Source organism: Chiloscyllium plagiosum, chromosome 13 (genome assembly GCF_004010195.1).
Source record: "Chiloscyllium plagiosum isolate BGI_BamShark_2017 chromosome 13, ASM401019v2, whole genome shotgun sequence".
Taxonomy (NCBI): domain Eukaryota; kingdom Metazoa; phylum Chordata; class Chondrichthyes; order Orectolobiformes; family Hemiscylliidae; genus Chiloscyllium; species Chiloscyllium plagiosum.
In genome coordinates, this window is record NC_057722.1 from 66,166,149 (window position 1) to 66,191,054 (window position 24,906).

Sequence of the window (24,906 nt, forward strand, 5' to 3'; positions counted from 1 at the left end):
TCAATTAAAATGAAGAAAGCAATAAAATTAGAAAAGTGATAACAGCAACTTCATAGACTTTAGTTTGCAAAACGCCTTATTACACTTATAGTTAAATATTTATGACTCATTTGTATCAAGGAACAGTCAGCATTTGTTAATGACCTTTAGATAACTATCCTAATCACACATTGCTGAATCTGCTGAATGCTGAGGAATGCTCTAGTCCATAGGGCACATGAACTACACAGTTTATGATTAAAAAGATGTATCTGCATAATACAACTTGAGATCCTACTTAACAAAAGCACAGTCTTTGTAAATGGTAGTGGTTCACCCCACATTAATCACAATTTGCCACTGACCAGGTATGAATATTATCATTGGTAAAGTTTTGTCCACATCTCCACTGGGTAAATGAGGTGACCATGGCACAAAATCTAACCTTTACCAAAGTATTTTCCATTGAAGGATGATTAAATCCATCTATCATCTATTTTGTTCAAGTAATGTTGAACTAATTTTCCTGTTAGTATCTGCAAGGACCTCTCTTGTCTGACTACAGCAATTACCAATCAGGGAGAGACTCTAATGAGCTGATGAAAATATTAAAAGCTTTGCTGTGGAAAAGAAAAGTTTCCTTTCACTGTGGGGAAGGGAATCAAGAACGGGTGGAATCATCTTAAAAGTAGAGCAGGATAATGTAGTTATCTAATGAGGAAACACTTCTTCATACAAAGGGTAGTACATATTTGGAACTCTATGTTCCTGAAGCCTCAAGAGCTTTCAGAAATAAGCTAGGTGGGTTGATATGAGGCAAATATAAGAGAACAAGGGTAGCCGAATGGAGTAAAGAATCTATGAATAATGGTCTAATTAAATGGTGAACAAGTTCACAGGTCTCAATGACCTGCTCCTGTTTTTTCAAGATCCTGTGTCTCAATGATAAAAGACACCATCTGAACTGGTAACCTATCATTCTGACTTGCATTTTGAGCATTTTTGCTCATTATTTGTGGAAAAATTAATTATAATTTATGACCAGGATAATGACTGAGCATTGATTTAGACGGTAAATCACAAAGTTGACAAACAAACAGTCAGCAAAAAGATAACCTGGCCGAAGCATAATCGTTCTGAGCATAATTTTCTTGTAAATGCTTGGATCGTCCTCAACTAAGTTTGCTTTTTTTTTGAGGGATGGGGGGAGGTGGGAGAGTATAAATTTCTTTGGAGCTCATCCGTCAGCAGTCAGTAGTCAATAGAAAAAGTGTATATACGCACATGAATGACAAAGTTTGCTTTGAAAACTTAACATTGGAGCAAGTCCAACAAAACTTGCCACATAAAAGGGTTGCATTTGGGCATTCCACATGAGGATAGTAACACATGGCTGAAGTTAGCCAAAAGTCAGCATACAATTTTGGCAAGTCTTACAGTGAGTTTCTCTCTGTGAGCACTAGTGAGGTTTCACACACTATTGTCCCATACTCACCTCATTGGCTATGCACCCAATGATGCCTCTTTTTGTTTTCTCCCAGTCACAACAGACAGATGCATTGGCCACTGCTGAGACTTCCAGGATTTCTGGCACCAATGCCATCTGTTAAGTCCAATCATGTACCCGGTTGAGTGGTTACAGTCTGCAGTTGCCCTACATTGTACATTTGCACCAGATGTGTTGAACGGAAGGTGAATGGCTATGGCAACCTGGAGGTCCTGTCAAATGGAGGGAGTGTATGCCATCAGTACCCCCATGGAGCATGTCCTGAGATGCTGGTAACTGATAGCTGCCCACAGAAGTAAGCACTATCCTGGAGCCACCAGGTTTTGATTTTGACTTTCAAGTCAGGAATTACTGCTGTCTAGTTTCCCTTTGGTGGGTGGAAAAATGGGACACTTCATATTAACAAAGTGAGCTGATATCATGATGTGATTGCTACTACATACAAATAAGCCTCTCACTGCTCACTCGTGAGAAACTAGTCTCACTGTTCAACGCTGTTGGAAAATGAGATTTTTTATTCTTGACAGTGGGACACTCCTCAAGACTGATCTCACAGGATTCTCCCAGCTTTCGCCAATGCCCATATCATTCACAGTCTGGGAAGATTTCATCCTAAGCATTTGAAGAAGTTGGTGTTCTGAAAGAATACAAAATCTAGAGGGTTCTAGGGGAACATTGATCTTGACGGGGGCCCACTTCATACACACATCCCTTTTCACTTGAGGAAGGAAGGAAATTACAGCTGGCTATCAAACAGATAATAGATTTGTTATTTGCACTATCATCCATCCAGCAAGTTAAACATTTTCACATTTTGGTACATAAGCACCAAGCACTTCCAAGTAAAGTGCATCACAGTTGAGTGTGCAATAAAATTCCCTCTACTTCACTAGTTCAACCTGCCTCAACTTTCACCTCAGAAAATGCAGGCTTTTGTTTCCTAAATTAAACCATTCACCTGGACAGAAGTCACAAATTTTGTACCAACTTATGAATAGATTTTTCCTGTGGGTCAGCTGGATGTGGACTGAGTTTGACCAATGTCATTTTATGCTAGGCTCTCACCTTATAGACGGGAGATTTTAAACATAGAATTCCTACAGTGTGGAAGGAAGCCATTTGGCCCATCAGGCCCACACTGACCCTCCGAACTGCATCCCACCCAGAACCACCCCACAATGTAACCCTGTATTTCTTACGGATAATCCGCTTAACATGCCCATCTTTGGATTGTGAGAGGAAACCAGAGCACCCGAAGAAAATCCACGCAGACACGGAGAGAATGTGCAAACTCCAGAAAGACAGTTGCCTGAGGGTGGAATTAAACGCAGGTCTGCAGCACTGTGAGGCAGTAGTGCTAACCACTGAGCCACCATGCCACCCAACTGGAAAAAGCTGGAAAAAACAAATCACAGCAAATTTTCCCTGGTTTACTCACACACAGAACTCTGTAATTTGTCGTGGGACCGAAAATCTTTTTTTTCTTTTAGATATAGGCCACCAACTAATTGAAAAAATGTACAAGCTGTCGAAGCCTCCCCAAGAGCTTTTGTGGGCAAGGGAGGACTCTGTACCGGAGTCTACTCAACCTTCCCTGGTTCTTTCCCTGAGATCATTCAATTGCCTGGAATAAAATTCTTACAAGCAGTTCATAAAGATTTTAGTACACTTATTTAAACATTCACAATTTAATATGGTATCACAGTTACTGAGTAGCAAGACACTAAGTCCTAATCTAAGTAGAGATTTGAAAACCCTAGCAGAGTAGTGGCACCGACACTTGCCAACCTAGTGCTCTCTCGGTCTACTCCAAAATGGCACTCTCAATCTTCAGTATTTATACAGATTTTACCCAATAAGCATGTCAATCAAACATCTGCTAATGAACATGATGTTCTCACCATATTCCTGCTATGCTTATGATAAACCTATGTTCGTCTTTTGCTGACTGTGATCATTTAATTACATTACTGATTTTGCGATCTAGAGTAGCAATAACAAAAGGCTGCCACTGTGACCGTTTGTACTGACTTGGGTGATGACGTTACTTGCTGGTATCCCCTAACGTTTAGTCACATACTCATCACCTCATGTCTTTATCTAAACCTGATTACTGACTGTCTTTCATGTCTTAAACCCATTCCTTATCATTTTTCACCTCACATGCTTGGTCAGTAAATTCTTTATCCAAACCTCTACTGTCCATTCTCCTACGTACTTTAAGTTTGAAATTATCTGTCAATATGTCTTCCTTTACACTGTGGTTTCTGTTCCCCCTTAATAACTAATTTTAAGTTTCAAGGTTGCCTAAACTTGTTTTTGCATAGAGCTGGACTTCCTGCTTTTCCCAGAAAGCTTGAAATCTTTATTTAAGCTATTTTACTTGATATTTTTACTTTTGTAAATTTAATGTTTTATTTCTAATGTTATTTGGTTTCTTTAATTCTATGCTTTCCCTTCATGTCCTTTCTCAAAGTTTGCAAGTAAATTACAGAGACATGCAAGGATTATAGTGCAGTTGTAATCCGGCACTTTAATTGTCTAAATTTAGATTCAGATAGGAGTAATTTAAAGGATATATATATATATATATAGAGAGAGAGAGAGAGAGAGAGAGAGAGAGAGAGAGAAGCGATCCTAAAGTGTGTTCAGGAGTATTTTGTAATATGGTATATATATATTGTCCAACAATAAAAGAGACTGGTTCTCAGGAATGCGGTGCAACAAGTGGATCAGGAGTCAGCAGGGAAACATTTATGGAACAGTGATTGTGATACCACAGAGTGGAATTTTGGCATGTATATATTTATAATGTGGGTATTCAGAGGTGATTCACCATACCACATGCCAAACAGCTCATTAAGAACCAACTAGCAAACTGTGGAAAGTGAATAAAAGCTCCAACACAGCTTTGCTGGGTTGCCAGAGCTGCCAACCAAAAGAGCCAAACTGCTTCATGGTCCTAAGGTCAGCCATTTGAGGCCTACTCCCCAGGGGACCTATTAGTGAGGAGGTAAGTATTTATTGTACTCATGGAGTGCAAGTTGGAGGGAGAGTTGGCAGTAAGGGCAAGGTGTGATTGAGAGACCACCCTCTTTTCTCCAATCTCTGTCTCCATTTGCCCCCAGGATTTGGGCAACTTGAGGCCTCTACTCACTAACCTAGAAAGGCTGGTCGTCCTGATTCCTAATTGAGAAACTAGCCACTTTTCCTGCATGCTAGGGTGGCAGCTGATGGGGAGGTGGGCAGATGAGGCCCTTGAATGGCCGTGAATTGACTACTCAAGGACTTTAATTGTGGGCGGATGAGAAAAACACTTTAAGCTGGTGAGAAGGAGAAATTAGAGGGAGATTTGGCCCTGGCAAGATAGTAACAACCTTGTCAGTTCCTTCAGGGAGAGGAAAATTGCTCCCTTAAGTGTTAGGTTGTCTATCAAAAATGACAAGAATAATTAACCAGGGGCAATGAACCTCAATGGGATAAGAATGAATCAAATGCGAAATGGAATCAATTGTGACAGGCAAGACTATAACTGAACATTGGGCTACCTTTAAAGAGGAGATAGAATGTCATGGTATATGCTCCACAAAGAAAAACAGTAGCGAGAACAAACCCAGAATCCATGGATAAATAATAGAGATAGAGATTCACATGAAGAATAAAAGTGCCCTTGACAGATCTCAGAAGAATATTACAACTGAGAACTAGACTAAATTGAGAAGGTTGAGAGAAATTGAAAAAAAAAGCAGAGTATGAAAACAGCCTGGCAACGAACAAAGTCTTCTACCATAAAAATAGCAGAAGAGTTGCCAAAAGGTTGTAAAAGGAGGAATGGGTCAATAATAAATTAAAAAAATGTATTTATTGATGAACTAGGGATCATTGCCCAGGTACTAAAAGAATACTTTGTTGATCTTTGCCAAGGAAGGAGACTTTTTACAGGTCATGGTGGAAAGGGAGCTAGTTCTGATACTTGAAGAGCTTACTCTTGTTGAAAAGGAGGTATTGGATAGGTTGTGTGTATTTCAAGTTGAACAGATACCAGAACAAGATGAGATGGCTCCAGGAATATTGAATGGAAGTGAGTATGGAAATTATGGATCCACTGGCCACAGTTTTCCAATCTTCCTCAAACTCAGCTGGTGCCAGAAGAGTGGAAAATTGCAATTATCACACCATTGTTCAAAAAAAGTGTAAAGAAAGAACCAGCAACTATAGTAAGTTCAACAGAGCTGAGCACAACATGAAAGATTAAAAGAGAAAATAATGTGAGTTGGACAATGAAAGCCAGCATTAATACGACATGGATCAGTTATGTTTAATTAACTTAGATTCATAGATATGTGCAACACAGAAACAAACCCTTTGGTCCAACTCATCCATGCTGACCAGACTTCCTAAATTTATCTTGTCCCATTTGTCAGCATTTGGTCCATATCCTTCTAAACCCTTCTTAATCATGTACCCATCCAGGTGACTTTTAAATATTGTAGTTGTACTCGCCTCCACCACCTCCTCCGGCAGCTCTTTCAACACACGCACCACCCTCTGTGTGAAAATGTTGCCCTTCGGGTCTCTTTTAAACCTTTCCCCTTCAACCTTCAACCAAGGCCCTCTAGTTTTAGACTCCCCTATCTGAGGGAAAAGACCTTGTCTACTCACCATATTCATACCCCTCATGATTTCATAAACCTCTATAAAGTCACCCCTCAGCGTCTGATGCTCCAGGGTAAATAGCCCCAGCTTAATCAGCCTCTTCCTGCAGTTCAAACCTTCCAATCCTGGCAACATCTTTTAAATAGTTTCAGAACCATTTCAAGTTTCACAACGCCTTTCCTATAGCAGGGAGAGCAGAATTGAATGCAATATTCCATAAGTGGACTAACCAAGTCCTGTACAGCTGCAAAACAACCTCCCAACTCCTATACTCAATACACTGACCAATAATGGCATGGAGCTTAAGATGAAATAAGGAGATGATGAGAACAACACGGTAGATGGGCCAATTGTCTCCTTCCTTGCTTTAACAATTCTATGATTCTAATTTGAAATTATTGACCATATTAACGAAGGTAATGTGGCCTGTAAAATATCTTCAATGCTCAATCTTAATATTTGATTTCGAGAACCTCGACTGACCTTTCAAGATGACTTCCAATTCATCTCTCAGAATGTCAAAAGTACTATATCGGGAGCTGGTTTCAGGGATGACATGTTTCTTCAACCATCCTCCACAGGCATACTGATAAAAGTTTTTGCAAGGATCTGCAGTTTGGTCCATATTCGCCACAATACGGGCAGCTGAGGGGTCAAATAAAGATGTAAGTTTAAAAAAAGCAATGAATTTTCCACGAAGATCAGAAAATATATGAAGCATGTCAAGATAAGGATTCCTTTGGTGGCTAAGTCATCAGTGTACTAAATGATTTATCTTTTCTTTTGGCTGAGATTTTAAAACCAGTACCTGCTCCTGCTCTTTCACATGAACATAAAAGATCCCATGACATTATTCTGAATAAGAACAGAGCAGTTATAGCTGGTGGTCTGGCCAATCCCTCAATCATCACAAAAACATAGCAGAAGTAAGTTCTTTACACAGAGAGTGGTGGTTGTGTGGAATGCACTGCTGGTAGTGGTAGTACAGTCAGATACATTAGGGAGATTTAAGCGACTCTTGGATTGGCTCATGGAATATATTATAATGAAGGTTAATCTGATCTTAGAGTAGGATAAAAAGCTGGCACAACATCGAGGGCCAAAGGGTCTGTACTGTGCTGTACTGTTCTATGTTCTATGTTCACATTGCTGCTTGTGAGAGCTTGCTGCATACAAATTGCTTGCTGTGTATCCTATTTTACAACAGTGACTCCACTTCAAGGAGGACACTATTGGTTATATCAAATGGGTAGATAGTGGCTACAAAAGGCACTATTTAAATGCAAGGTTTGATTTTTGTATTAGAATAGGTGCTTAATTTTGCTGTGGGTTAGTAAAACAAAATCAAAACACAGGCTGACAGATATTTTGTGAGGCAAGGGTGATGGGACCAAGAAGGGAAATGGAGTTAAGGTTAAGATCACCAACAGTCAAATAAAATGGCGGAGTGGGCTCAGGATGTTAATTATAAGTATGGGCAGTAAGTGGCAAGCACTTTTCAGTAAATAGGATCAGAAGATGATGTTTTTGTTTTTTGCATTAATTCCTATAAAATCATGAGAGGTATCAATAGAGTTAATGGAAGCTGTCTTTTCTCTGGAATGGGGTTATCAAGATTAGCAGGCACATTTTTATGGTGAAAGGAGAGAGATTTAAAAAAGATGTGTGGAACAAGTTGTTTACACAGAGGGTGGTTCATGTCTGGAATGAACTTCCTGAGGAAGTGATGGATGTGTGTACAATCATGTTCAAAGGACATTTGGATAGGTACATGAATAGGAAGGGTTTGGAGGCCTATGGGCCAGGCAGGTGGGACTAGTTTAGTTTGTGATTCTGTATGGCAGGGATTGGTTCTGTGCTGCATGACTCTGTGTCTCTATGTCATTGGCTTTGTCATCATTTCCTCTCTGCCTATAGGTTTAGCTCCTTGAGCCTGGCTAAGGAGCTAAACCTATATGCAGATTCAACTCAACTCGATTTAATTCAATGGTATCTTAGTTCCATTATCTTTGCCCATGAAAAATCTATCAGCATCAGTTTGATTGATTTTAAACTGACCCAAAGCCTCAACACTTCAATGTTATTTGATGAAGGCGGACTGTTGGATATAATAAACTGCAATTCCCTCAACTGTCTTCACATGTGGTACTTTTTTGTTAAAATAAAATTCAACAGTAAAGAACATGCCACTAAAACAAGGAATGATATCTAAAATCTTAGAGAATGACCTGACTCCTTCCTATCCCATTAAGTTGGAGGATGGATAATTCAGAAGCCTGGGAATTTATAGAATAATTATCGAGAGGCAGTAGTAACATCAGTAGGCTAGCAATCGCCATTGGCCTAAGGACGTGGGTTTAAATCTCACCATGGCAGATGGTGAAATATAAATCTATTAAAACCTGGAAATAAAAAGCTTATAAGTGACTGTGTAACCATTGCTGATTGTTGTAAATCTCATTCTGACCGGGTCTGGTCTCCATATGACTCGAGACCCACAACAATGCGGTTGACTCTTAACTCACCCTCTGGGCAATTATGAATGAGCAATAAATAAGTAATGGCTAATGAGAACTATGAGAGACATGAGCCAATCCTTTATATTTACTAGAATAGACAATCAACAAAGAGAAATCACGTGACACAACATTTTTGGCACATGTTTAAATTTTGATTTGGGCTGACACTTTATACATTGCCAGATCAAATGTCACTCTCTGAACTCTCTGATCAGAGCCAGGATTATGGCTTGAAAATCAACCAGGAAACCATCTTGTTGCAAACAGAATTTTAAGAGATTTCAATTCCTTAACGATGAATTCTACAGAAGATCAATAACCAGCCGCTACTGCAAAGCAACTGTTTAAGTGAGAACCAAAACATGCAGATTTAACTAGTCAGTGAATCTTTTCATAGAATCCCTCCAGTGTGGAAGCATGCCAGTTAGCCCATTGAGTCCACACCAACTCTCTGAAGAGCATCCTACTCAGATCCACCCTCCTACCTGACAATGCTTTATTTCCCATGGCTAATCCACTTAGCCTGCATATCTCTGGACACTGTGGGCAATTTAACACAATCAATCCACATAACCTGCACATCTTTGGACTGTGGGAGGAAAGAGCATCCAGAGGAAACCCACACAGGCACCGGAGAATGTGTAAACTCCACAGACAGTGGTCAAGGGTGGAATCGAACCCCGGTCCCTGGCATTGTGAGGTAGCAGTGCTAACCATTGAGTATTGTGCTGCCCTATTATTGACTTCGCTTTTACTTGCCAAGTTGAAAGATTTAATATTGTGTAAAGTTATTTCTTTCTACATATTTTGCGGCTTTGGTATGTTTGAGTTCATTCTTGAGAAGCAACGTGGATTTGCACACTGTCCATTGTTAGCCGAGTGGGTTTTAGCAATGAAATTATCTGCTTACTTAATCAACTATCCATTTCTTACAAGATTGCAAGCAGTAATGTACACATACATGGGGTGGCACAGTGGTTAGCACTACAGCCTCATGGTGCTAGGGACCTGGGTTCAATCCCAGCCTTGGGTGACTGTCTGTGTGGAGTTTGCACATTCTCATTGTGTCTACATGGCTTTCCTCCCACAATTCAAGGATGTGCAGGTTAGGTGAATTGGCTATGTTAAATGGCCCATAGTGTCCTGATTATTAGTTAGGGGGAATGGATCTGCATGGGTTACATGTTGGTGTGGACTTGTTGGGCCAAAGGGCCTGTTTTCACACTGTAGTGATTCTATAAAAAGCATACTGAATTGGCAATCCAGAATGCTTTAATTAGAAAATCTCTTGCATTCAAATGTGGAGTTGGAAAAGAGAGACAGTTATCCTTCTGTACCTGGTCAAAACATTAGAATAAACAAAGTCACAGGAATATATACACATCCGCAGATATTTTACTAGAACCATGGCAACAGAACTAAAAAATGGACGAAATTCCCAAAGTGATTCTGCCACTGTCCATGGTTCACAGATATGAGAGACCGGATGGATCAACCTCAAACTAAATGACTGTGGACATGTAATTAAATCAGCCAATTGATATTGGGTCTTCCAGAAATTTCAATTTTTTGCCATGGGCTTACAGGCTGACATTGGTCAGTAATGCTTTGTGCAAATGCAATAAAAAGGAAAGACCTGTAACAGGTAAGTGGTTGAGGGCAATAACATTTATTACAGGCTGAAACAAGCAGACTGTGTGGTAACGAGCAACAGCTAACAGATGTAGAGGTAGGCTGATAGGAGTTTACACTGCCTAGAGGCAGGATAAAGTGTTTGAGGGATCTGTTGCTTAATTTGCCTTTGGGCTATGCATTCAGAGTTTGGAGGGTCTCTTCGAATGGCAAAGTGTAGGAGATAACTCCACAACCCTGTGGCAGCCATTCTGTGAAGGAGAATGAGACTTATTTTATGACTAAACTTGGGATTTATTGTGTTTGATATTGTGGGTGCAAAATTAGAGAGATAGGCTGACGGGGGGATATATTAATGACAGTTTGCTTTTTTTTTTAAATGAACTTACCTGCTGATACACACGATGGAGTGGTACATGTTTTATCTGGGGAGAAACAAAGGAAATAATCATGAGTGATCCCATAATCCAGTAGTATCATAATTAATTAGACTGTACAATCTTCTTTATTAGCATTCTAATTATTCACCACTATTTTCACTGAGCTGTTGTTACCAAGCCATGACCTCCTGTAAAACAAATTAAAACCTTACAGACTCCAATTTATAAAGAATGAATCCAACTCATTTTATGGCTATTGGTTTTGGCTTCACTCCTGCACCTAAGATACTAATATCACAAGATGCCTGGGAAATTGTCCTACCGTAAAAGTGCACACAAATTCAATTTGTGCTGGAGAACAAAAATCTCCCATCACTTGTTCCTGCTTCTGCTAACGTGAGCTTCTCTAGAAATCTGTAGCCTGCACCTGAAACACAGCCTGTGTACCTACAAACCTTATATTTGCTGATCTCCATTGGTTTCTCACTCACAACGTCCCAATTTAAAATTCTTATACTGCTTTTCAATCCATCCCCCATTTCTCTGTATCACCCTAAACTATACAACCTGCCAAGATCTGTGTGTCCATTTAATTTGAGTTTCTTGCACAATCCAATTTTTAAATTGCACAAGCCCGAAGCTCTGGAATTCTAGGCCAAAATCTCATCACCTCTACTTCCCTTTCCTCTTTCAGGATGTGTTTTGTTCTGTCAGGTAAGTTTGCTAATATGTCCTTCAGCATAGGTGATCTGATCAAGGTGTTGAAGATTATAAGAGGTCCTTTTAAAAAATTGATCATTCTTAGCATGTGGCCATTACTGTCTGGGCCAGCAATTATTGCCCTTGGAAGGTGATGATAAGCCATCTTCTTGAATTGTAGCTGTCTATGTGGTCTGTGGAGTATAGGGAGGGAATTACTACGTAGTTTGACTTTCAAGCTTTTGTCATCCTAACTCTTAAGCATTACTTTGAATTCACATTATGGAAATACTGTTATCTGCCATTCACCATTGGCACAGAGACAGGACTAGGGTTGACAACTCTGTACGGATGTAGTCCTAGAGTTTTCATGACATGAGGCCCCACCTTTCTCAACCTCATGTCCTCACTCCCATCATCAATTGTCAAACAGGTCATTATCATGGCACACTACCTCCTTCAGCCAGTTGGCGAGTGAACAGATCCTTGATGACCCAATTCAGTGTCCTCTCCAATTTCCATCTGAATTCCCAGCACAATTAATAAATCAATTTATTCAAAGAAAACTTTTTAAAATGCAAGATTGTAATTTTGTATTTTTAAATTATTTTTAATGCCCCCATTTTATTTTTCTTCAGTGTTTTGTTTGCAACAGTGCTCTTGAAATTATTCAATTCCTGGAGACTCCAGGATTATCCTGGGGTTTTGGCAACCCTAGACAGAGTCAGTAGATGCTGCCTGTGGCGTGAAGTGCTTACATTGGCTTATATACATACACAGATCCAAATTCTAGGTATGAATGGTCCCTGTTCTACTTTACTAAGCTACCCAATCCGTTTGGGCCCATGTACTACTCACCAGATTATCTTAGATACAACTGTGCAGGTTAGCTGAAAAAATTCATTGAGGCAAACTGGATCATTAAAACTGTCCAAATCGTTGCTTTGCTAAATTCCTCAAAGCTTTTAAATGAGATTTCATGAATTGAAGGCTAGGAGTATGGTCTGAGTATTGCTACTATCCCTGTAACAGAGTTACAGTGAAAATCGATATATGAATGATGATGATAACTACTGTGTTGTTAGCAAGCAAGATGTCCAGACTAAAGGAGCATAGATTCAAAGTCAGAAATATTTGAAGGGCAGTGAGGGAGTTGAGGTGGGAATGGTGATTGGAGAAGACATAACAGCATGAAGTAAATGCATAGAGGCCAGGTCCTGTCATCAAGTCAGTTTTTATTTGCTAGTGCACAGTACATTGGCTGCAGCCAGCCAGCTCGATATCAATCCTCCACTGAGGAGATTCTAATTTTCTGGTTATATTAGTCAGCCGATGCTTTCCTAGTCTGCCGAGGTTAACAACCCCAATCAAGAACCTCGTAGTTAACAAAGTCAACCTGATCCCAATTACAGCATAGCAGGAGTGAACAATGCAAATTGATTTATCAATGGCGCACATAAAGATGTTGAGTCTAAAGAACAGAGTGAAGTCAACATTAGCAAATTTAAACGAGAATGTGGTAGACCTACACAAAAGCATTTGAGGGTCTGGGAGAAAGAGAAAATATCCCGTAAAAGATGGTGTGCAATTCAGCAAGAGTACAGCAAAAGGCTAACAAAGATTCCTGCGCTCTTTACTAAAGTTGATGATGCAAAACTAATCAGGTCAGTGGGTAATAGATAAAATCCGATAGAGCGGTGCTTTTTGCTGAAGGATGAGGAGAAATAATACAATGACACTGTTAAAGTTGGTGAAGGATCAGAGGAACCTGGGGATTTGTGTATACAATTCTTTGAAAATAACAGGGCAAATTGAATAGGCTGTTGAAAAAGCACACTAGGAAAATGGACTGCAGTTGCTGGAGACCAGAGTCGAAAAGTGTGGTGCTGGAAAAGCATAGTCAGTCAGGCAGCATCTAAGGAGCAGAAGAATCGACGTTTCGGGCAAAAGCCATTCCTGATGAAGGGCTTTTGCACAAAATGTCGATTCTCCTGCTCCTCTGACTCTGCCTGATGAGCAATGCTTTGCCAGCACCACACTTTTCAACTGTTGAAAAAACACATGCTAATCTATACTTCAGCAATAGATGCAGAGAGTGCAAAAGCAAGGAAGTTAAGCTATAAAACACTTACTGGGCCCTAGCTGAAATTTGTGTTCAAATCTCTGTACCACACCCAAGGAAGGATATCCAAGATCTTAGACAGCATTAAGCAAATATTTATCTAAAGCGCAACAAGAGTGACGGACTCCAATTCACTTCAGGAGGTTAAGGAAACTTTTTTTTTCTCCTTAGAGCAGAGAATATTTCAAAAAGATGTGACAGATGTGTTAAATAAAACATGAAGAGCTTTGATGAAGTAAGTAAATTACCAGTCACAGAGGTTGGTAAAAAGAAGACATTGTTTCAGATAATTGACAAAACAATGGGGGCCAACATGAGGAAATCTTTTAATGTAGGTAATAGTTATGATCTGGAAAGCAAAGTTTTTAAACTTAATGGAAATAGATTCAATAGTAAGAGAGAACTGGATTTTTAAAAAACTGCCAAGTAGGATTTGAACCGACGGCTACAATCTTGACTGCCATGAAGGGACTATGCTTTTGTAAATTTAGGCCTTCCTGAAATTAATTGCATTTTCTTTTGCAGCGGTCCTAGCTGTGGGTAGCACTCTTTTTCGGAGGCAAGTGAATTTGAGTTCACATTCGAGTTCAGGGCTTAAAGTACAAAAACCAATGCTAGCACATTGACACAGTACTGAGGAAGTATTGTACTGACAGTGGTGCCATCTTTCGGGTGAGATGTTAAGACCACAAGGTATGGGAATAGAAGTAAACCATTCAGCTTTGACTATCCTCTTAATTGTGCATAAAAGATGCCCTTGCACTCCTTTGAAAGGAGAACAGGAATTGATCGCTGTCTCTGTAGCTAATTAATTGTCCTTTAATCATCATCACTACATTAGACTATAACCATTTGGTAGTACAGTACAGTAGTACAGTACATGAGTTTAGCTGAAAGATGATCCATTTTATAGAAACTTTTCGTCTTGCCCTCAACACAGCATCATAGAATCACTACAGTGTGGAAGCAGGCCATTCAGCTACACAAATGCCAATTTCCCTTTTTATTATTGAAGCTGGTTTGAATCTGAACCATGTGAAAACATTGCTGTAATGTGACCATCCAATGTAAGACCAGAAGTAGGCCATTCAGTCTTTCATATCTGCACCCCCATTCAATGAGATCATGATCGTTCTGAATCTTCAACTTCACTTTCCTGTTATTTTCCTACAATGTCTGACTCCCTTACTGGTTAAAAAATCTGTTTATTGCAGTCTTGAATATACTTAACAACCCAGCCTCAACAGCCTTTTGCAGTAAAAAATTCCACAGATTCACTACCTTCGAGAAAGCAAAATCTGTGTCTTAAATATGGCATCTCAGATTATGCCCTCTAGTCCTCGGCTGTTCCACATTGAGACTGACCTTTCCCCATCTACCTTACCAACTCCCTAGGAATCATGAATGTTTCAACAAGATCACATTCCATTGTTCCAACAAGCACAGGCCCAACCAACTCAATCTCTGCTCATAAGACATTCCTTCCATACCTGTATCAGAACAGTGATCCTTCTATGGACTGCTTCTAATGATAGTACATCTTCACTTAGATAAGGGACCCAAAACTGTTCATATTATTCAGCTGTGGCCTGACTAGTGCTTTGTATAATGTTAGAAAAAAGCACTAATGTGATTATATCAATTAATATCAATTCCTCAAATTTGTTTCCAATTATTACATGGAAATGCAGGAAAACACAAAGAAAAACAATTTGCATTTGCGATTTCATCTTTCCCAATCATGAGGCACTTCAAAATGCTTTACAACCAATTAGGTAGTATTCAAAATTATAGTTAAAAATCACACAACATCAGGTTATAGTCCAACAGGTTTATTTGGAAGTAAAAACTTTAGGAACGCTGCTCCTTCATCAGGTAGCTAGTGGAGCAGGATCATAGGACACAGAATTTATAGTAAAAGATCAAAGTGTTATACAACTGATGCAAAGTATTGAGCAAACCTAGATTGCTGTTAAGTCTTTAAACATTTGGAATGGGAATTATTGGTATGTAAGTCCCAGAACTTCTTTCAAGTCACTGTCCCGAGATAACTTAAGGTTTGATTTTAAAAAAGGTGACATCTCAGATCAGATAATGCATTAAAAGTGTGAGGTTAGAGTTTGTCTGTATCCCAATCTTGAGTCAGTGTAGTTCTATTTCTAAAGTAGGAATTTATAAAATGTCACATGGACTGAATGCCTACAGATAGTGTGCTTTTTCAACAAAATAGAATGTATTTGCAAATACAAATGCAAGTTCACCCCATAAACTTATATGTTTGTATGTGTGTGTGTGTGTGTGTGTGTGAGAGAGAGAGAGAGAGAGAGAGAGAGAGAGACTGTGTCGTGTCTGTGTGTGTGTCTGTCTGAGTGTTTGATAAACTATGTTTGCGAGTGTGACACAGTATATGCCTGTGAGAGGATGTGTGTATGAATGTGTGTGGATGTGTGCGTAAACATGTGCATCTGAGAGTTAGTGCATGTATGAGAGAGGGCCTGTGTAAGTTTGAGTGTGAGCATGTGTAGGAGTGTGTATATGTGTCTATGTATGTGAGTGTGTGTATGAGATTGTATAAGAGTGAGAGTGATCCTGTCCCACTAGCTACTGACGAAGGAGCAGTGTTCCGACAGCTTGTACTTCCAAATAAACCTGTTGGATTATAACGTGGTATTGTGTGTTTTTTAACTTCAAAAATGTCGCCACTGTTGTGTGTCAGAAATATGATAAAAGGCATGCACTAAGTTCGCACAGACAGCAATATGATCATGAGTGGAGATTTATTTTCTCTGATCTTGGTCAAGACACATTGGGAGAGTTCCCCTGTGTTCCACCACATGCCTCCCACATACCCCAACTCCACCCCCATTATACCACCCACCCAAGATAGTGCAACAGGACCTTTTATCCCCCACTTAACAGGACAGATGGAATCTCAGTTTTATATCTCATTTGAAAGGCAACACTGAATTCAAGTGGGATTTGACCCCACAAAATTTGACTTAGCAACAAGCATGCTCTGAACTTGGCCTCAGAAATGCGGACTGAGGTGATATGAAAGCAGAGGGTTGTAGCGAATGGAAACTGATGTGCAATGATACTCTCTAAGAACCAGGTTTTGAACAAAGAACAGCACAGGAACAGGCCTTTCAGCCCACCAAGACTGCACCAACAAATGACACCTTTCTAAACTAAAAAATATTTCGCCTCCACACAGTCCGTATCCCTCTATTCCCTGTCTATTTATATATCTGTCAAGATGCCTCTTAAACATTGCTATTGTATCCACCTCCACCACCTCCTCTGGTAATGAATTCCAGGCACTTACCGTCCTCTGTGTAAAAAACTTGCCTCTCACATTTCTTTTAAACTTACCCCCTTTTACTTTAAACCTATGTTCCCTGGCAATTGACATTCCTAACCTGGGAAAAAGACTCTAATTATCCATTCTTTCCATACTCAGTCCCTCATTGTTCAATATTTAAGAGAAAACAAACCAAGTTTCTCTTCATAGCTAATACCTTCCAAACCAGGCAACATCCTAGTAAACTGTTTCTATATCCTCTCCAAAGCCTCCACATCATCTGGTAGTGAGACGACTAGAACTGTACACAATATTCCAACTCTGGCTCAACTAATGCTCTATACAGCTGAAACATGACTTGCCACTTTTTATTCCCTATTCTCTGACTGGTGAAGGCAATAAACTATGCTTTCTTGACCATTTTATAAACTTGCATTACCACGTGCAGGGTATTGTGGCCCTGTACGCCTAGATCCCTTTGTATGTTGATGCTACTAAGGATTCTGCCATTTACTATATAATTTCATCCTGCATTACATATTACAAAATGCATCACCTTGCATTTGTTCAGATTAACTCCATCTGCCATTTCTCCACCCAAGTACATACAACACAGAACATTACAGTGCAGTACAGGCCCTTCGGCCCTTGATGTTGCATTGACTTGTGGAGCCAATTTGAAGCCCATCTAACCTACACTACTCCATTCTCATCCATATGCCTATCCAATGACCACTTAAATGCCCTTAAAGTTGGCAAGTCTACTACTGTTGCAGGCAGTGCATTCCATGCCCCTATCATCTGAGTAAAGAAACTACCTCTGATTTCTGTCCTATATATCTCATCTCTCAATTTAAAGCTAAGTCCCTGCGTGCTAGCCATCATCATCCGAGGAAAAAGGCTCTCACTGTCTAATCTATCTAATCCTCTAATTATCTTATATGCCTCAATTAAGTCACCTCTGAACCTTCTCTCTAACAAAAATAGCCTCAAGTCCCTCAGCCTTTCATTGTAAGACCTTCTTTACATACCAGGAAGCATCCTAGTAAATCTCCTCTAAACCCTTTCCAAAGCTTTTACATCCTTTCTATAATGCAGTGACCAGAACTGTATGCAATACTCCAAATGTGGCCGCACCAGAATTTTGTGCTCTAGCCTATCCCTATCTTGCTGTACCCTTTGACAATCTTCTTCATGATCTGCTCTTGCAATCCTTGTGTTGTCTGCAAACTTACTAATCATGTCACCTACGTTGTCCTCTAATTGATTTATATCATAAATAAACATTCTTTGCCAAACACGACAGGTCACAGATCTCCACTCTGAAAAACACCCTTCCACCACCACTCTCTGCCTTGTATGACTAAGTTAAAAATCACACAACACCAGGTTGTAATCCAACAGGTTTATTTGGAAGCACTAACTTTAAAGGTGCTGCCTTTTCACCACCTGATGAAGAGGCAGCGTCTCGAAGGCTAGTGCTTCCAAATAAACCTGTTGGACTATAACCTGGTGTTGTGTGATTTTTTTACTTTGTCCAATCTAATCCTGCTCTGACACTTCCAAATCATTCTATGACTAAACTAGTTCACTATCTAGCTCATTGTGGATCCCATGTGACTTCAGCTTTTGTGTCAGTCTGTCCTGAGGGACTTTGTCAAACTCCTTGCTAAAGTCCATATAAACAACATCTGCCCTGCCCTCATCAATCATCTTTGTCACTTTTTCTAAAAACTCAATCACATTTGTGAAACGTGATCTTCCCTGCATAAAACCATGCTGCCTTTTGCTAATAAATCTGTATTTTTCCAAATATGACTAAACCTTTATTGGTCAGAGTATTGAGTACAGGTGTTGAGATGACATGTTGCGGCTGTACAGGACATTGTTAGGCCACTTTTGGAATATTGCATGCAATTCTGGTCTCCTTCCTATTGGAAAGATGTTATGAAATTTGAAAGGGTTCAGAAAAGATTTACAAGGATGTTGCCAGGGTTGCAGGATCTGAGCTATAGGGAGAGGCTGAATAGGCTGGGGCTGTTTTCCCTGGAGCGTTGGAGTCTGAGGGGTGACCTTATAGAGGTATATAAAATCGTGAGGGGCATGGATAGGATAAATAGACAAAGTCTTTTCTGTGGGGTGGGGGGGGTCCAGAACTAGAGGGCATAGATTTAGGGTAAGAGGGGTGGAGGCTGGTACAATTACAACATTTAAGAGGCATCTGGATGTGTATATGAATAGAAAGGGTTTTGAGGGATATGGAGCAAATGCTGGCAGATGGGACAAGATTGGGTTGGGATATCTGGTTGGCAAGGACAAGTTGGATCGAAGGTTCTGTTCCCATGCTGTACATCTCTATGACTCTAAGACTCTATCTTATTCCTAAGAATCTTCTCCAATAATTTCCATACTCTGACATAAAGCTCACTATCCTGCAATATCCCAGATTATCCCTGTTGATCTTCATAAATAAAGGAACGATATTGACTGTCCTCTAGTTCTCTGGAACCTCTCCTGTGCCTAAAGAGGATACAAAGATCTTGTACAAGGCCCCAGCAATTTTATACACCTGCCCCCTTAGCATTCTGGGATAGATCTACTGGGTCCTGGGGACTGGTCTAAATTAATGTTTTTCAAAACAACCAACACCTCCTTATTTGTATTAGCATGCCCTAGAATATTGAATATTTCTTCTGACAATCACCATCTATGATGTTGTTCTCTTTTGTGAGCACCAATGCAGAGTATTTAAGTACCTCACCCACTTCCTCTGGTTACACACATAAATTCCCTCCTTGGTCCTTGAATGGATCTTTCCTTTCCCTAATTATCATCTTGCTACCTATATCACTGAGGTTTACCTTAATCCTGTTTGCCAAAAAATATTTCATGGTCCCTTTTAACCCCCCCACTTCTTTGTTTGAGTTCTTTTCAGCTACCTTGAAGCGTTCTGTCCGTCTTCAGTTTCCTAAACCTGACATAGGGCTCCTTTTTCTTTCTGACTAAACTCTCAATTTCTGACAATTAAATATCCCAGGATATAGATGCTTCAGGCAGGATAAAGAGGGAGGGAAAAGGGGTAGAGGAGTTGCATTACTGGTCAGAGAGGATATCACAGCTGTGCTGAAGGAGGGCATGATGGAAGACTCGAGTAGAGAAGAAATATGGGCAGAGTTCATAAATAGGAAGGGTGCGGTAACAATATTGGGGCTGTACTGCAGGCCTCTCAACAGCAAATGTGAGATAGAGGTATAAATATTTAAGCTGAAAATGTGTTGCTGGAAAAGCGCAGCAGGTCAGGCAGCATCCAAGGAGCAGGAGAATCGACATTTCGGGCATGAGCCCTTCTTCAGGAATCATTCCTGAAGAAGGGCTCATGCCCGAAACGTCAATTCTCCTGCTCCTTGGATGCTGCCTGACCTGCTGCGCTTTTCCAGCAACACATTTTCAGCTCTGATCTCCAGCATCTGCATTCCTCACTTTTTCCCGTATAAGTATTTAAACAGATCATGGAAAGATGTAGGAACAACAGGGTGTTGGTGATGGGAGATTTTAATTTTCTCAATATTGACTGGGATTCATTTAGTGTTAGAGGTCTAGGTGGAGCAGACTTTGTAAGGAGCATCCAGAAGAGTTTTATAGAGCAGTATGTAAATAGTCCAATTCGAGAAGGGGCGATACTGGACCTGGTATTAGGGAAAGCCCAGCTAGGTGGTTGAAATTTCAACAGGGAATTACTTTGGGAATAGTGATCACAATTCCCAAGTTTTAGAATATTCATGGACAAAGATTAGAGTGGTCCTAAAAGAAGAGTGCTAAATTGGGGGAAGGCCAATTATAATAAAATTCAGCAGGAGCTGGGAAACGTGGATTGGATTAGCTGTTTGAAGGTGAATCCACATTTGATATGTGGGAGGCATTTACAGAGAGGTTGATTAGAGTGCAGGACAGACATGTCCCTGTGAAAATGAGGGATAGAAATGGCAACATTAGGGAACCACAGATGAGAGGTGAAATTGTCAGACTCGCTAAGAGGTAAAAGGAAGCATACGCAAGGTCTAGGTGACTGAAAACAGACAAAGCCTTGGAAGAATATTGAAAAGTAGGACCAGTTTGAAACAAGGAAATAGGGCTAAAAGGGATCATGAAATATCTTTAGCAAGTAGGGTTAAGGAAAATCCCAATGCCTTTTATTCATATCGAAGAAGCAAGAGGATAACTAGAGAAAGAGTTGGCCCACTCAAGGACAAGGGAAGGAAGTTATGCGTGGAGTCAGAGAAAATGGGTGAAATTCTTAATGAGTACTTTGAATAGGTATTCACCGAGGAAAGGGACATGACAAATGCCGAGGTTAGGGATAGATGTTTGTTTACTCTAGGTCAAGTCAGCATAAGGAGGGAGAAAGTGGTGGGTATTCTAAGAGGCGTTAAGGTGGATAAGTCCCCAGATCTGGATCGAATCTATCTCAGGTTACTGAGGGATGTGAGAGAGGAAATAGCTGGGGCCTTAACAGATATCTTTGCAGCATCTTTGAACACGGGTGAGGTCCTGGAGGACTGGAGAATTGCTACTGTTGTCCCCTTGATTAAGAAGAGTAGCAGGGATAATCCAGGTAACTATCGACCGGTGAGCCTGACGTCAGTGGTAGGTAAACTGCTGGAGAAGATACTAAGGGATAGGATCTATTTACATTTGGAAGAAAATGGGCTTATCAGTGACAGGCAACATGGTTTTGTGCAGGGAAGGTCATGCCTTACCAACTTAATAGAATTCTTTGAGGAAGTGACAAAGTTGATTGATGAGGGAAGGGCTGTAGTTGGCATACAGATGGAATTAAGTAAGACATTTGATAAGGTTTCCCATGGTAGGCTGATGAAGAAATTGAAGTTGCATGGGGTCCAGGGTGTACTAGCTAGATGGATAGAGAACTGGCTGGGCAGCAGGAGACAGAGAGTAGTAGTAGAAGGGAGTTTCTCAAAATAGAGAACTGTGACCAGTGGTGTTCCACAGGGATCTGTGTTTGGACTACTGTTGTTTGTGATATACATAAGTGATCTGGAGGAAGGTATAGGTGGTCTAATTAGCAAGTTTGCAGATGACTCTAAGATTGGTGGACTAGCAGGTAGTGTGAAGGGGACTATCAGAGAATGCAGCAAAATATAGATAGATTGGAGAATTGGGCAGAGAAATGGCACATGGAATTCCATCCAAACAAATGTGAGGTGATGCATTTTGGAAGATCCAATTCAAGAGCGAACTGTATGATAAATGGAAATATCCTGTGGAAAATTGGTGTAAAGAGAGATCTAGGTGTTCAGGTCCATTATAACCTGAATGTGGCAATGCAGGTCAATAGAGTGGTCAAGAAGGCATATGGCATGCTTTCCTTCATCAGACAGGGTACTGAGTACAAGATTCTGGATTAGTGGTGCTGGAAGAGCACAGCAGTTCAGGCAGCATCCAAGGAGCTTCGAAATTGACGTTTCGGGCAAAATAAGTACTGAGTACAAGAGTTGACAGGCCATGTTACAGTTGTATAGAACTTTGGTTCAGCCACATTTGGAATACTGTGTACAGTTCTGGTCACCACTTTACCAAAAAGATATGGATCCTTTGGAGAGGGTGCAGAGGAGGTTCACCAGGATGTTGCTTGGCATGGAGAGTGCTAGCTATGAAAAGAGTTTGAGTAGATTAGGATTATTTTCATTAGAAAGACAGAGATTGAGAAGGGGAACTAATTGTGGTCAACAAAATCATGAGAGAAATAGACAGGGTGGATAGCAAAAGGCTTTTTCCCAGAGTGGAGGACTTAATTACTAGAGGTCACAAGTTCATGGTGAGGTGGGAAAAATTTAAGGAAGATATGCGTGGTACGTTCTTTACACAGAGAGTAGTGGGTGCTTGGAAAGCGTTGCCAGCGGAGATGGTAGAGGCGGGCACATTAGCATAATTTAAGATGTACCTAGACCGATACATGAATGGGCAGGGAGCAGAGGGATACAGACCCTTAGAAAATAGGCGGCAGATTAGATAGAGGATCTGAGTTGGGCAGATTTGGAGGGCTGACGGGCCTGTCCTGTGCTGTAATTTTCTTTATTCTTTGTTGCCCTGTCATCCATGGTTCCTGAATCTTTTGAGTCCATTACAATCTCCTACTTTAGATGGGTGTCCTAGAGCCCTGTTTAAAGAACAGCAGTGTAAACTTTGCAGATGATACAGAACTTGGAAATGTAATAGATTGTGAGGAGGCCAGCCGTAGCCTTCAGAATGACATAAGATTGTGAAATCTGCAGAAACATGGCAGATGGAGTTCAATACAGCAATGTGTGAAGAGATGCACTTTGGAAAAACTAATATGAAAAGGCAAGACACTAAAAATGGTCCAAGTCTGATAGGTGTTGATGAGCAGTGACCTTGGTATCCATAGAAACAAATGTGGCAGGATAGGTTTATAAATGGTTAGAAAAAAGCATGTTCATTACCTTATAAGGTCTTGCTCATATCTAGTGACATGAAGAAGGCAAAGCACATGCTTGTTTCCATCACTACTTTTTTCCTGGAATAGATTGCCAGTCTGTTTCCAGATGCTAACTCTTGGAGGTACCATTCCACACCATGTACAGCTGACCAGCTCTCAATGCTTGTAACAATTAGATGTATTGAAGAATTCATAGGCTAATAATCAAATCATTTGACTGCATTATGAATGTACATTCCCTGACCGTCAAGTCCTGGAGTGGGACTTGAAACCAGAGTTTGGTGTCTCAGAGGCAGGGATGCTCACCACCTGGCCTCCTTGTAAGTAGAGAAAGGCTAGCATAAAATGAAAAGGGGAATGCACTACCAGGGAAGTGGTAAAAGTAGATAGTTAAGAAATTTTAAGAGGCGTTTAGAGAGACAAATGAACAGGTAGGGAAAAGGGAATATGGACAATGTGCAGGCAGATAGGATTAGTTTAGATTGGCATCATCGTCGGCACAGACCTTGATGGGCTGAAGGGCCTATTCCTTTGCTGTACTATTCTTTGCTCTATGTCTTGAAAACAACTGGCTAAGCATCAGAGATAGACACACACCTTGGCAGCACACTACAGAAAGACACGAAGGCCTCAGAAAAAGGAAAGCAGAGATTTATTGGGCTGTTGCCAGAGCTGAAGGACATCAGTTATGAGGGAAGATTAGTAAAATTACAACTATGAGAATCTCCAAGGTGAATTCAAGATGAAAGTTTTAACATGATCAATAAAGGTTTTCCCTCTGGTTAGTGAGTCAATAACTGAAGGTCAGATTTAAAGCCATTGGCAAAAGATAGAAATACAGAAAAGACAGAAGGCCATTCAGCCCCTTGAGCCTGCTTTGTCATTTTAGATCATGGCTGTTAGTCTACCTCAACACCATATTCCATGTCATCTCTGTATTCCTAGATAGCTGTCATGATTTGGAACACTTACTGATGATTCTCCTATTAATATTCCATGGTATTTACTGGGATTTTGCTGGGCACTTGAGAATGGAAAGCCATTTCCAGTTACAAACCAGAAGTCAACATCTACTTCTACTTTTTCAAAGGGTAGCACCGGAGGACAGACAAAATAGCCTCCTTCCCTGTTCAAGTTCTTGTGATTTTACCATAAAAGCTGCAATATACTTTTCGAACAAAGAAAAACTATTGGGTTGAAATTGGAGATAAAGTGAGAGAATGCAAGTGACTACCATTCTACAGAGATCTAGCATGGGTTAAATGCACTGAATGGCCCACCTTCAGTGCTATTTGACTGGGGAACTCTACTTATGGCGACATTGTAGTAATTAGTGAAAGTATGCCATAATTTGTGCAGACCATATAGATTGGGCTGGGCAGACTATTCTGGCGTGGTGGTAGAGTCCCTACCTCTGTGCCAAGAGGTCTGCATTCAGGTCCCCCACCTACCCAAGAGCTGTGCAATATACTCTCAGAACAAGTTGTTTCGAATATTTCTGGATTGCACAGGATTTCAACCACAGAATGTACAATATAACGCGATTAGTCTTCATCTGAGGGCCAGTAAGAGATGCCATTTATCATAACACTAAAGGACGGTATATAGAGAACGGATTTTATTTTTATTTAAG

At 40.4% G+C, this 24,906-nt stretch overlaps 1 protein-coding gene across 4 annotated transcripts in view; it reads right to left on the minus strand.

Annotated features, from left to right (window-relative positions):
- The window catches only part of LOC122556163 (neprilysin-like), a 174,924-nt gene that overhangs the window by 145,106 nt on the left and 4,912 nt on the right, over positions 1–24,906 (minus strand). For all 4 annotated transcript variants that reach the window (XM_043702673.1, XM_043702676.1, XM_043702674.1 and 1 more), the window contains exons 3-4: positions 10,683–10,718; positions 6,626–6,787 (exon numbers count right to left, since the gene is read on the minus strand). In XM_043702673.1, coding sequence (XP_043558608.1) covers positions 6,626–6,787; positions 10,683–10,718 — 198 coding nt within the window. The remainder of the gene's footprint in view (positions 1–6,625; positions 6,788–10,682; positions 10,719–24,906) is intronic.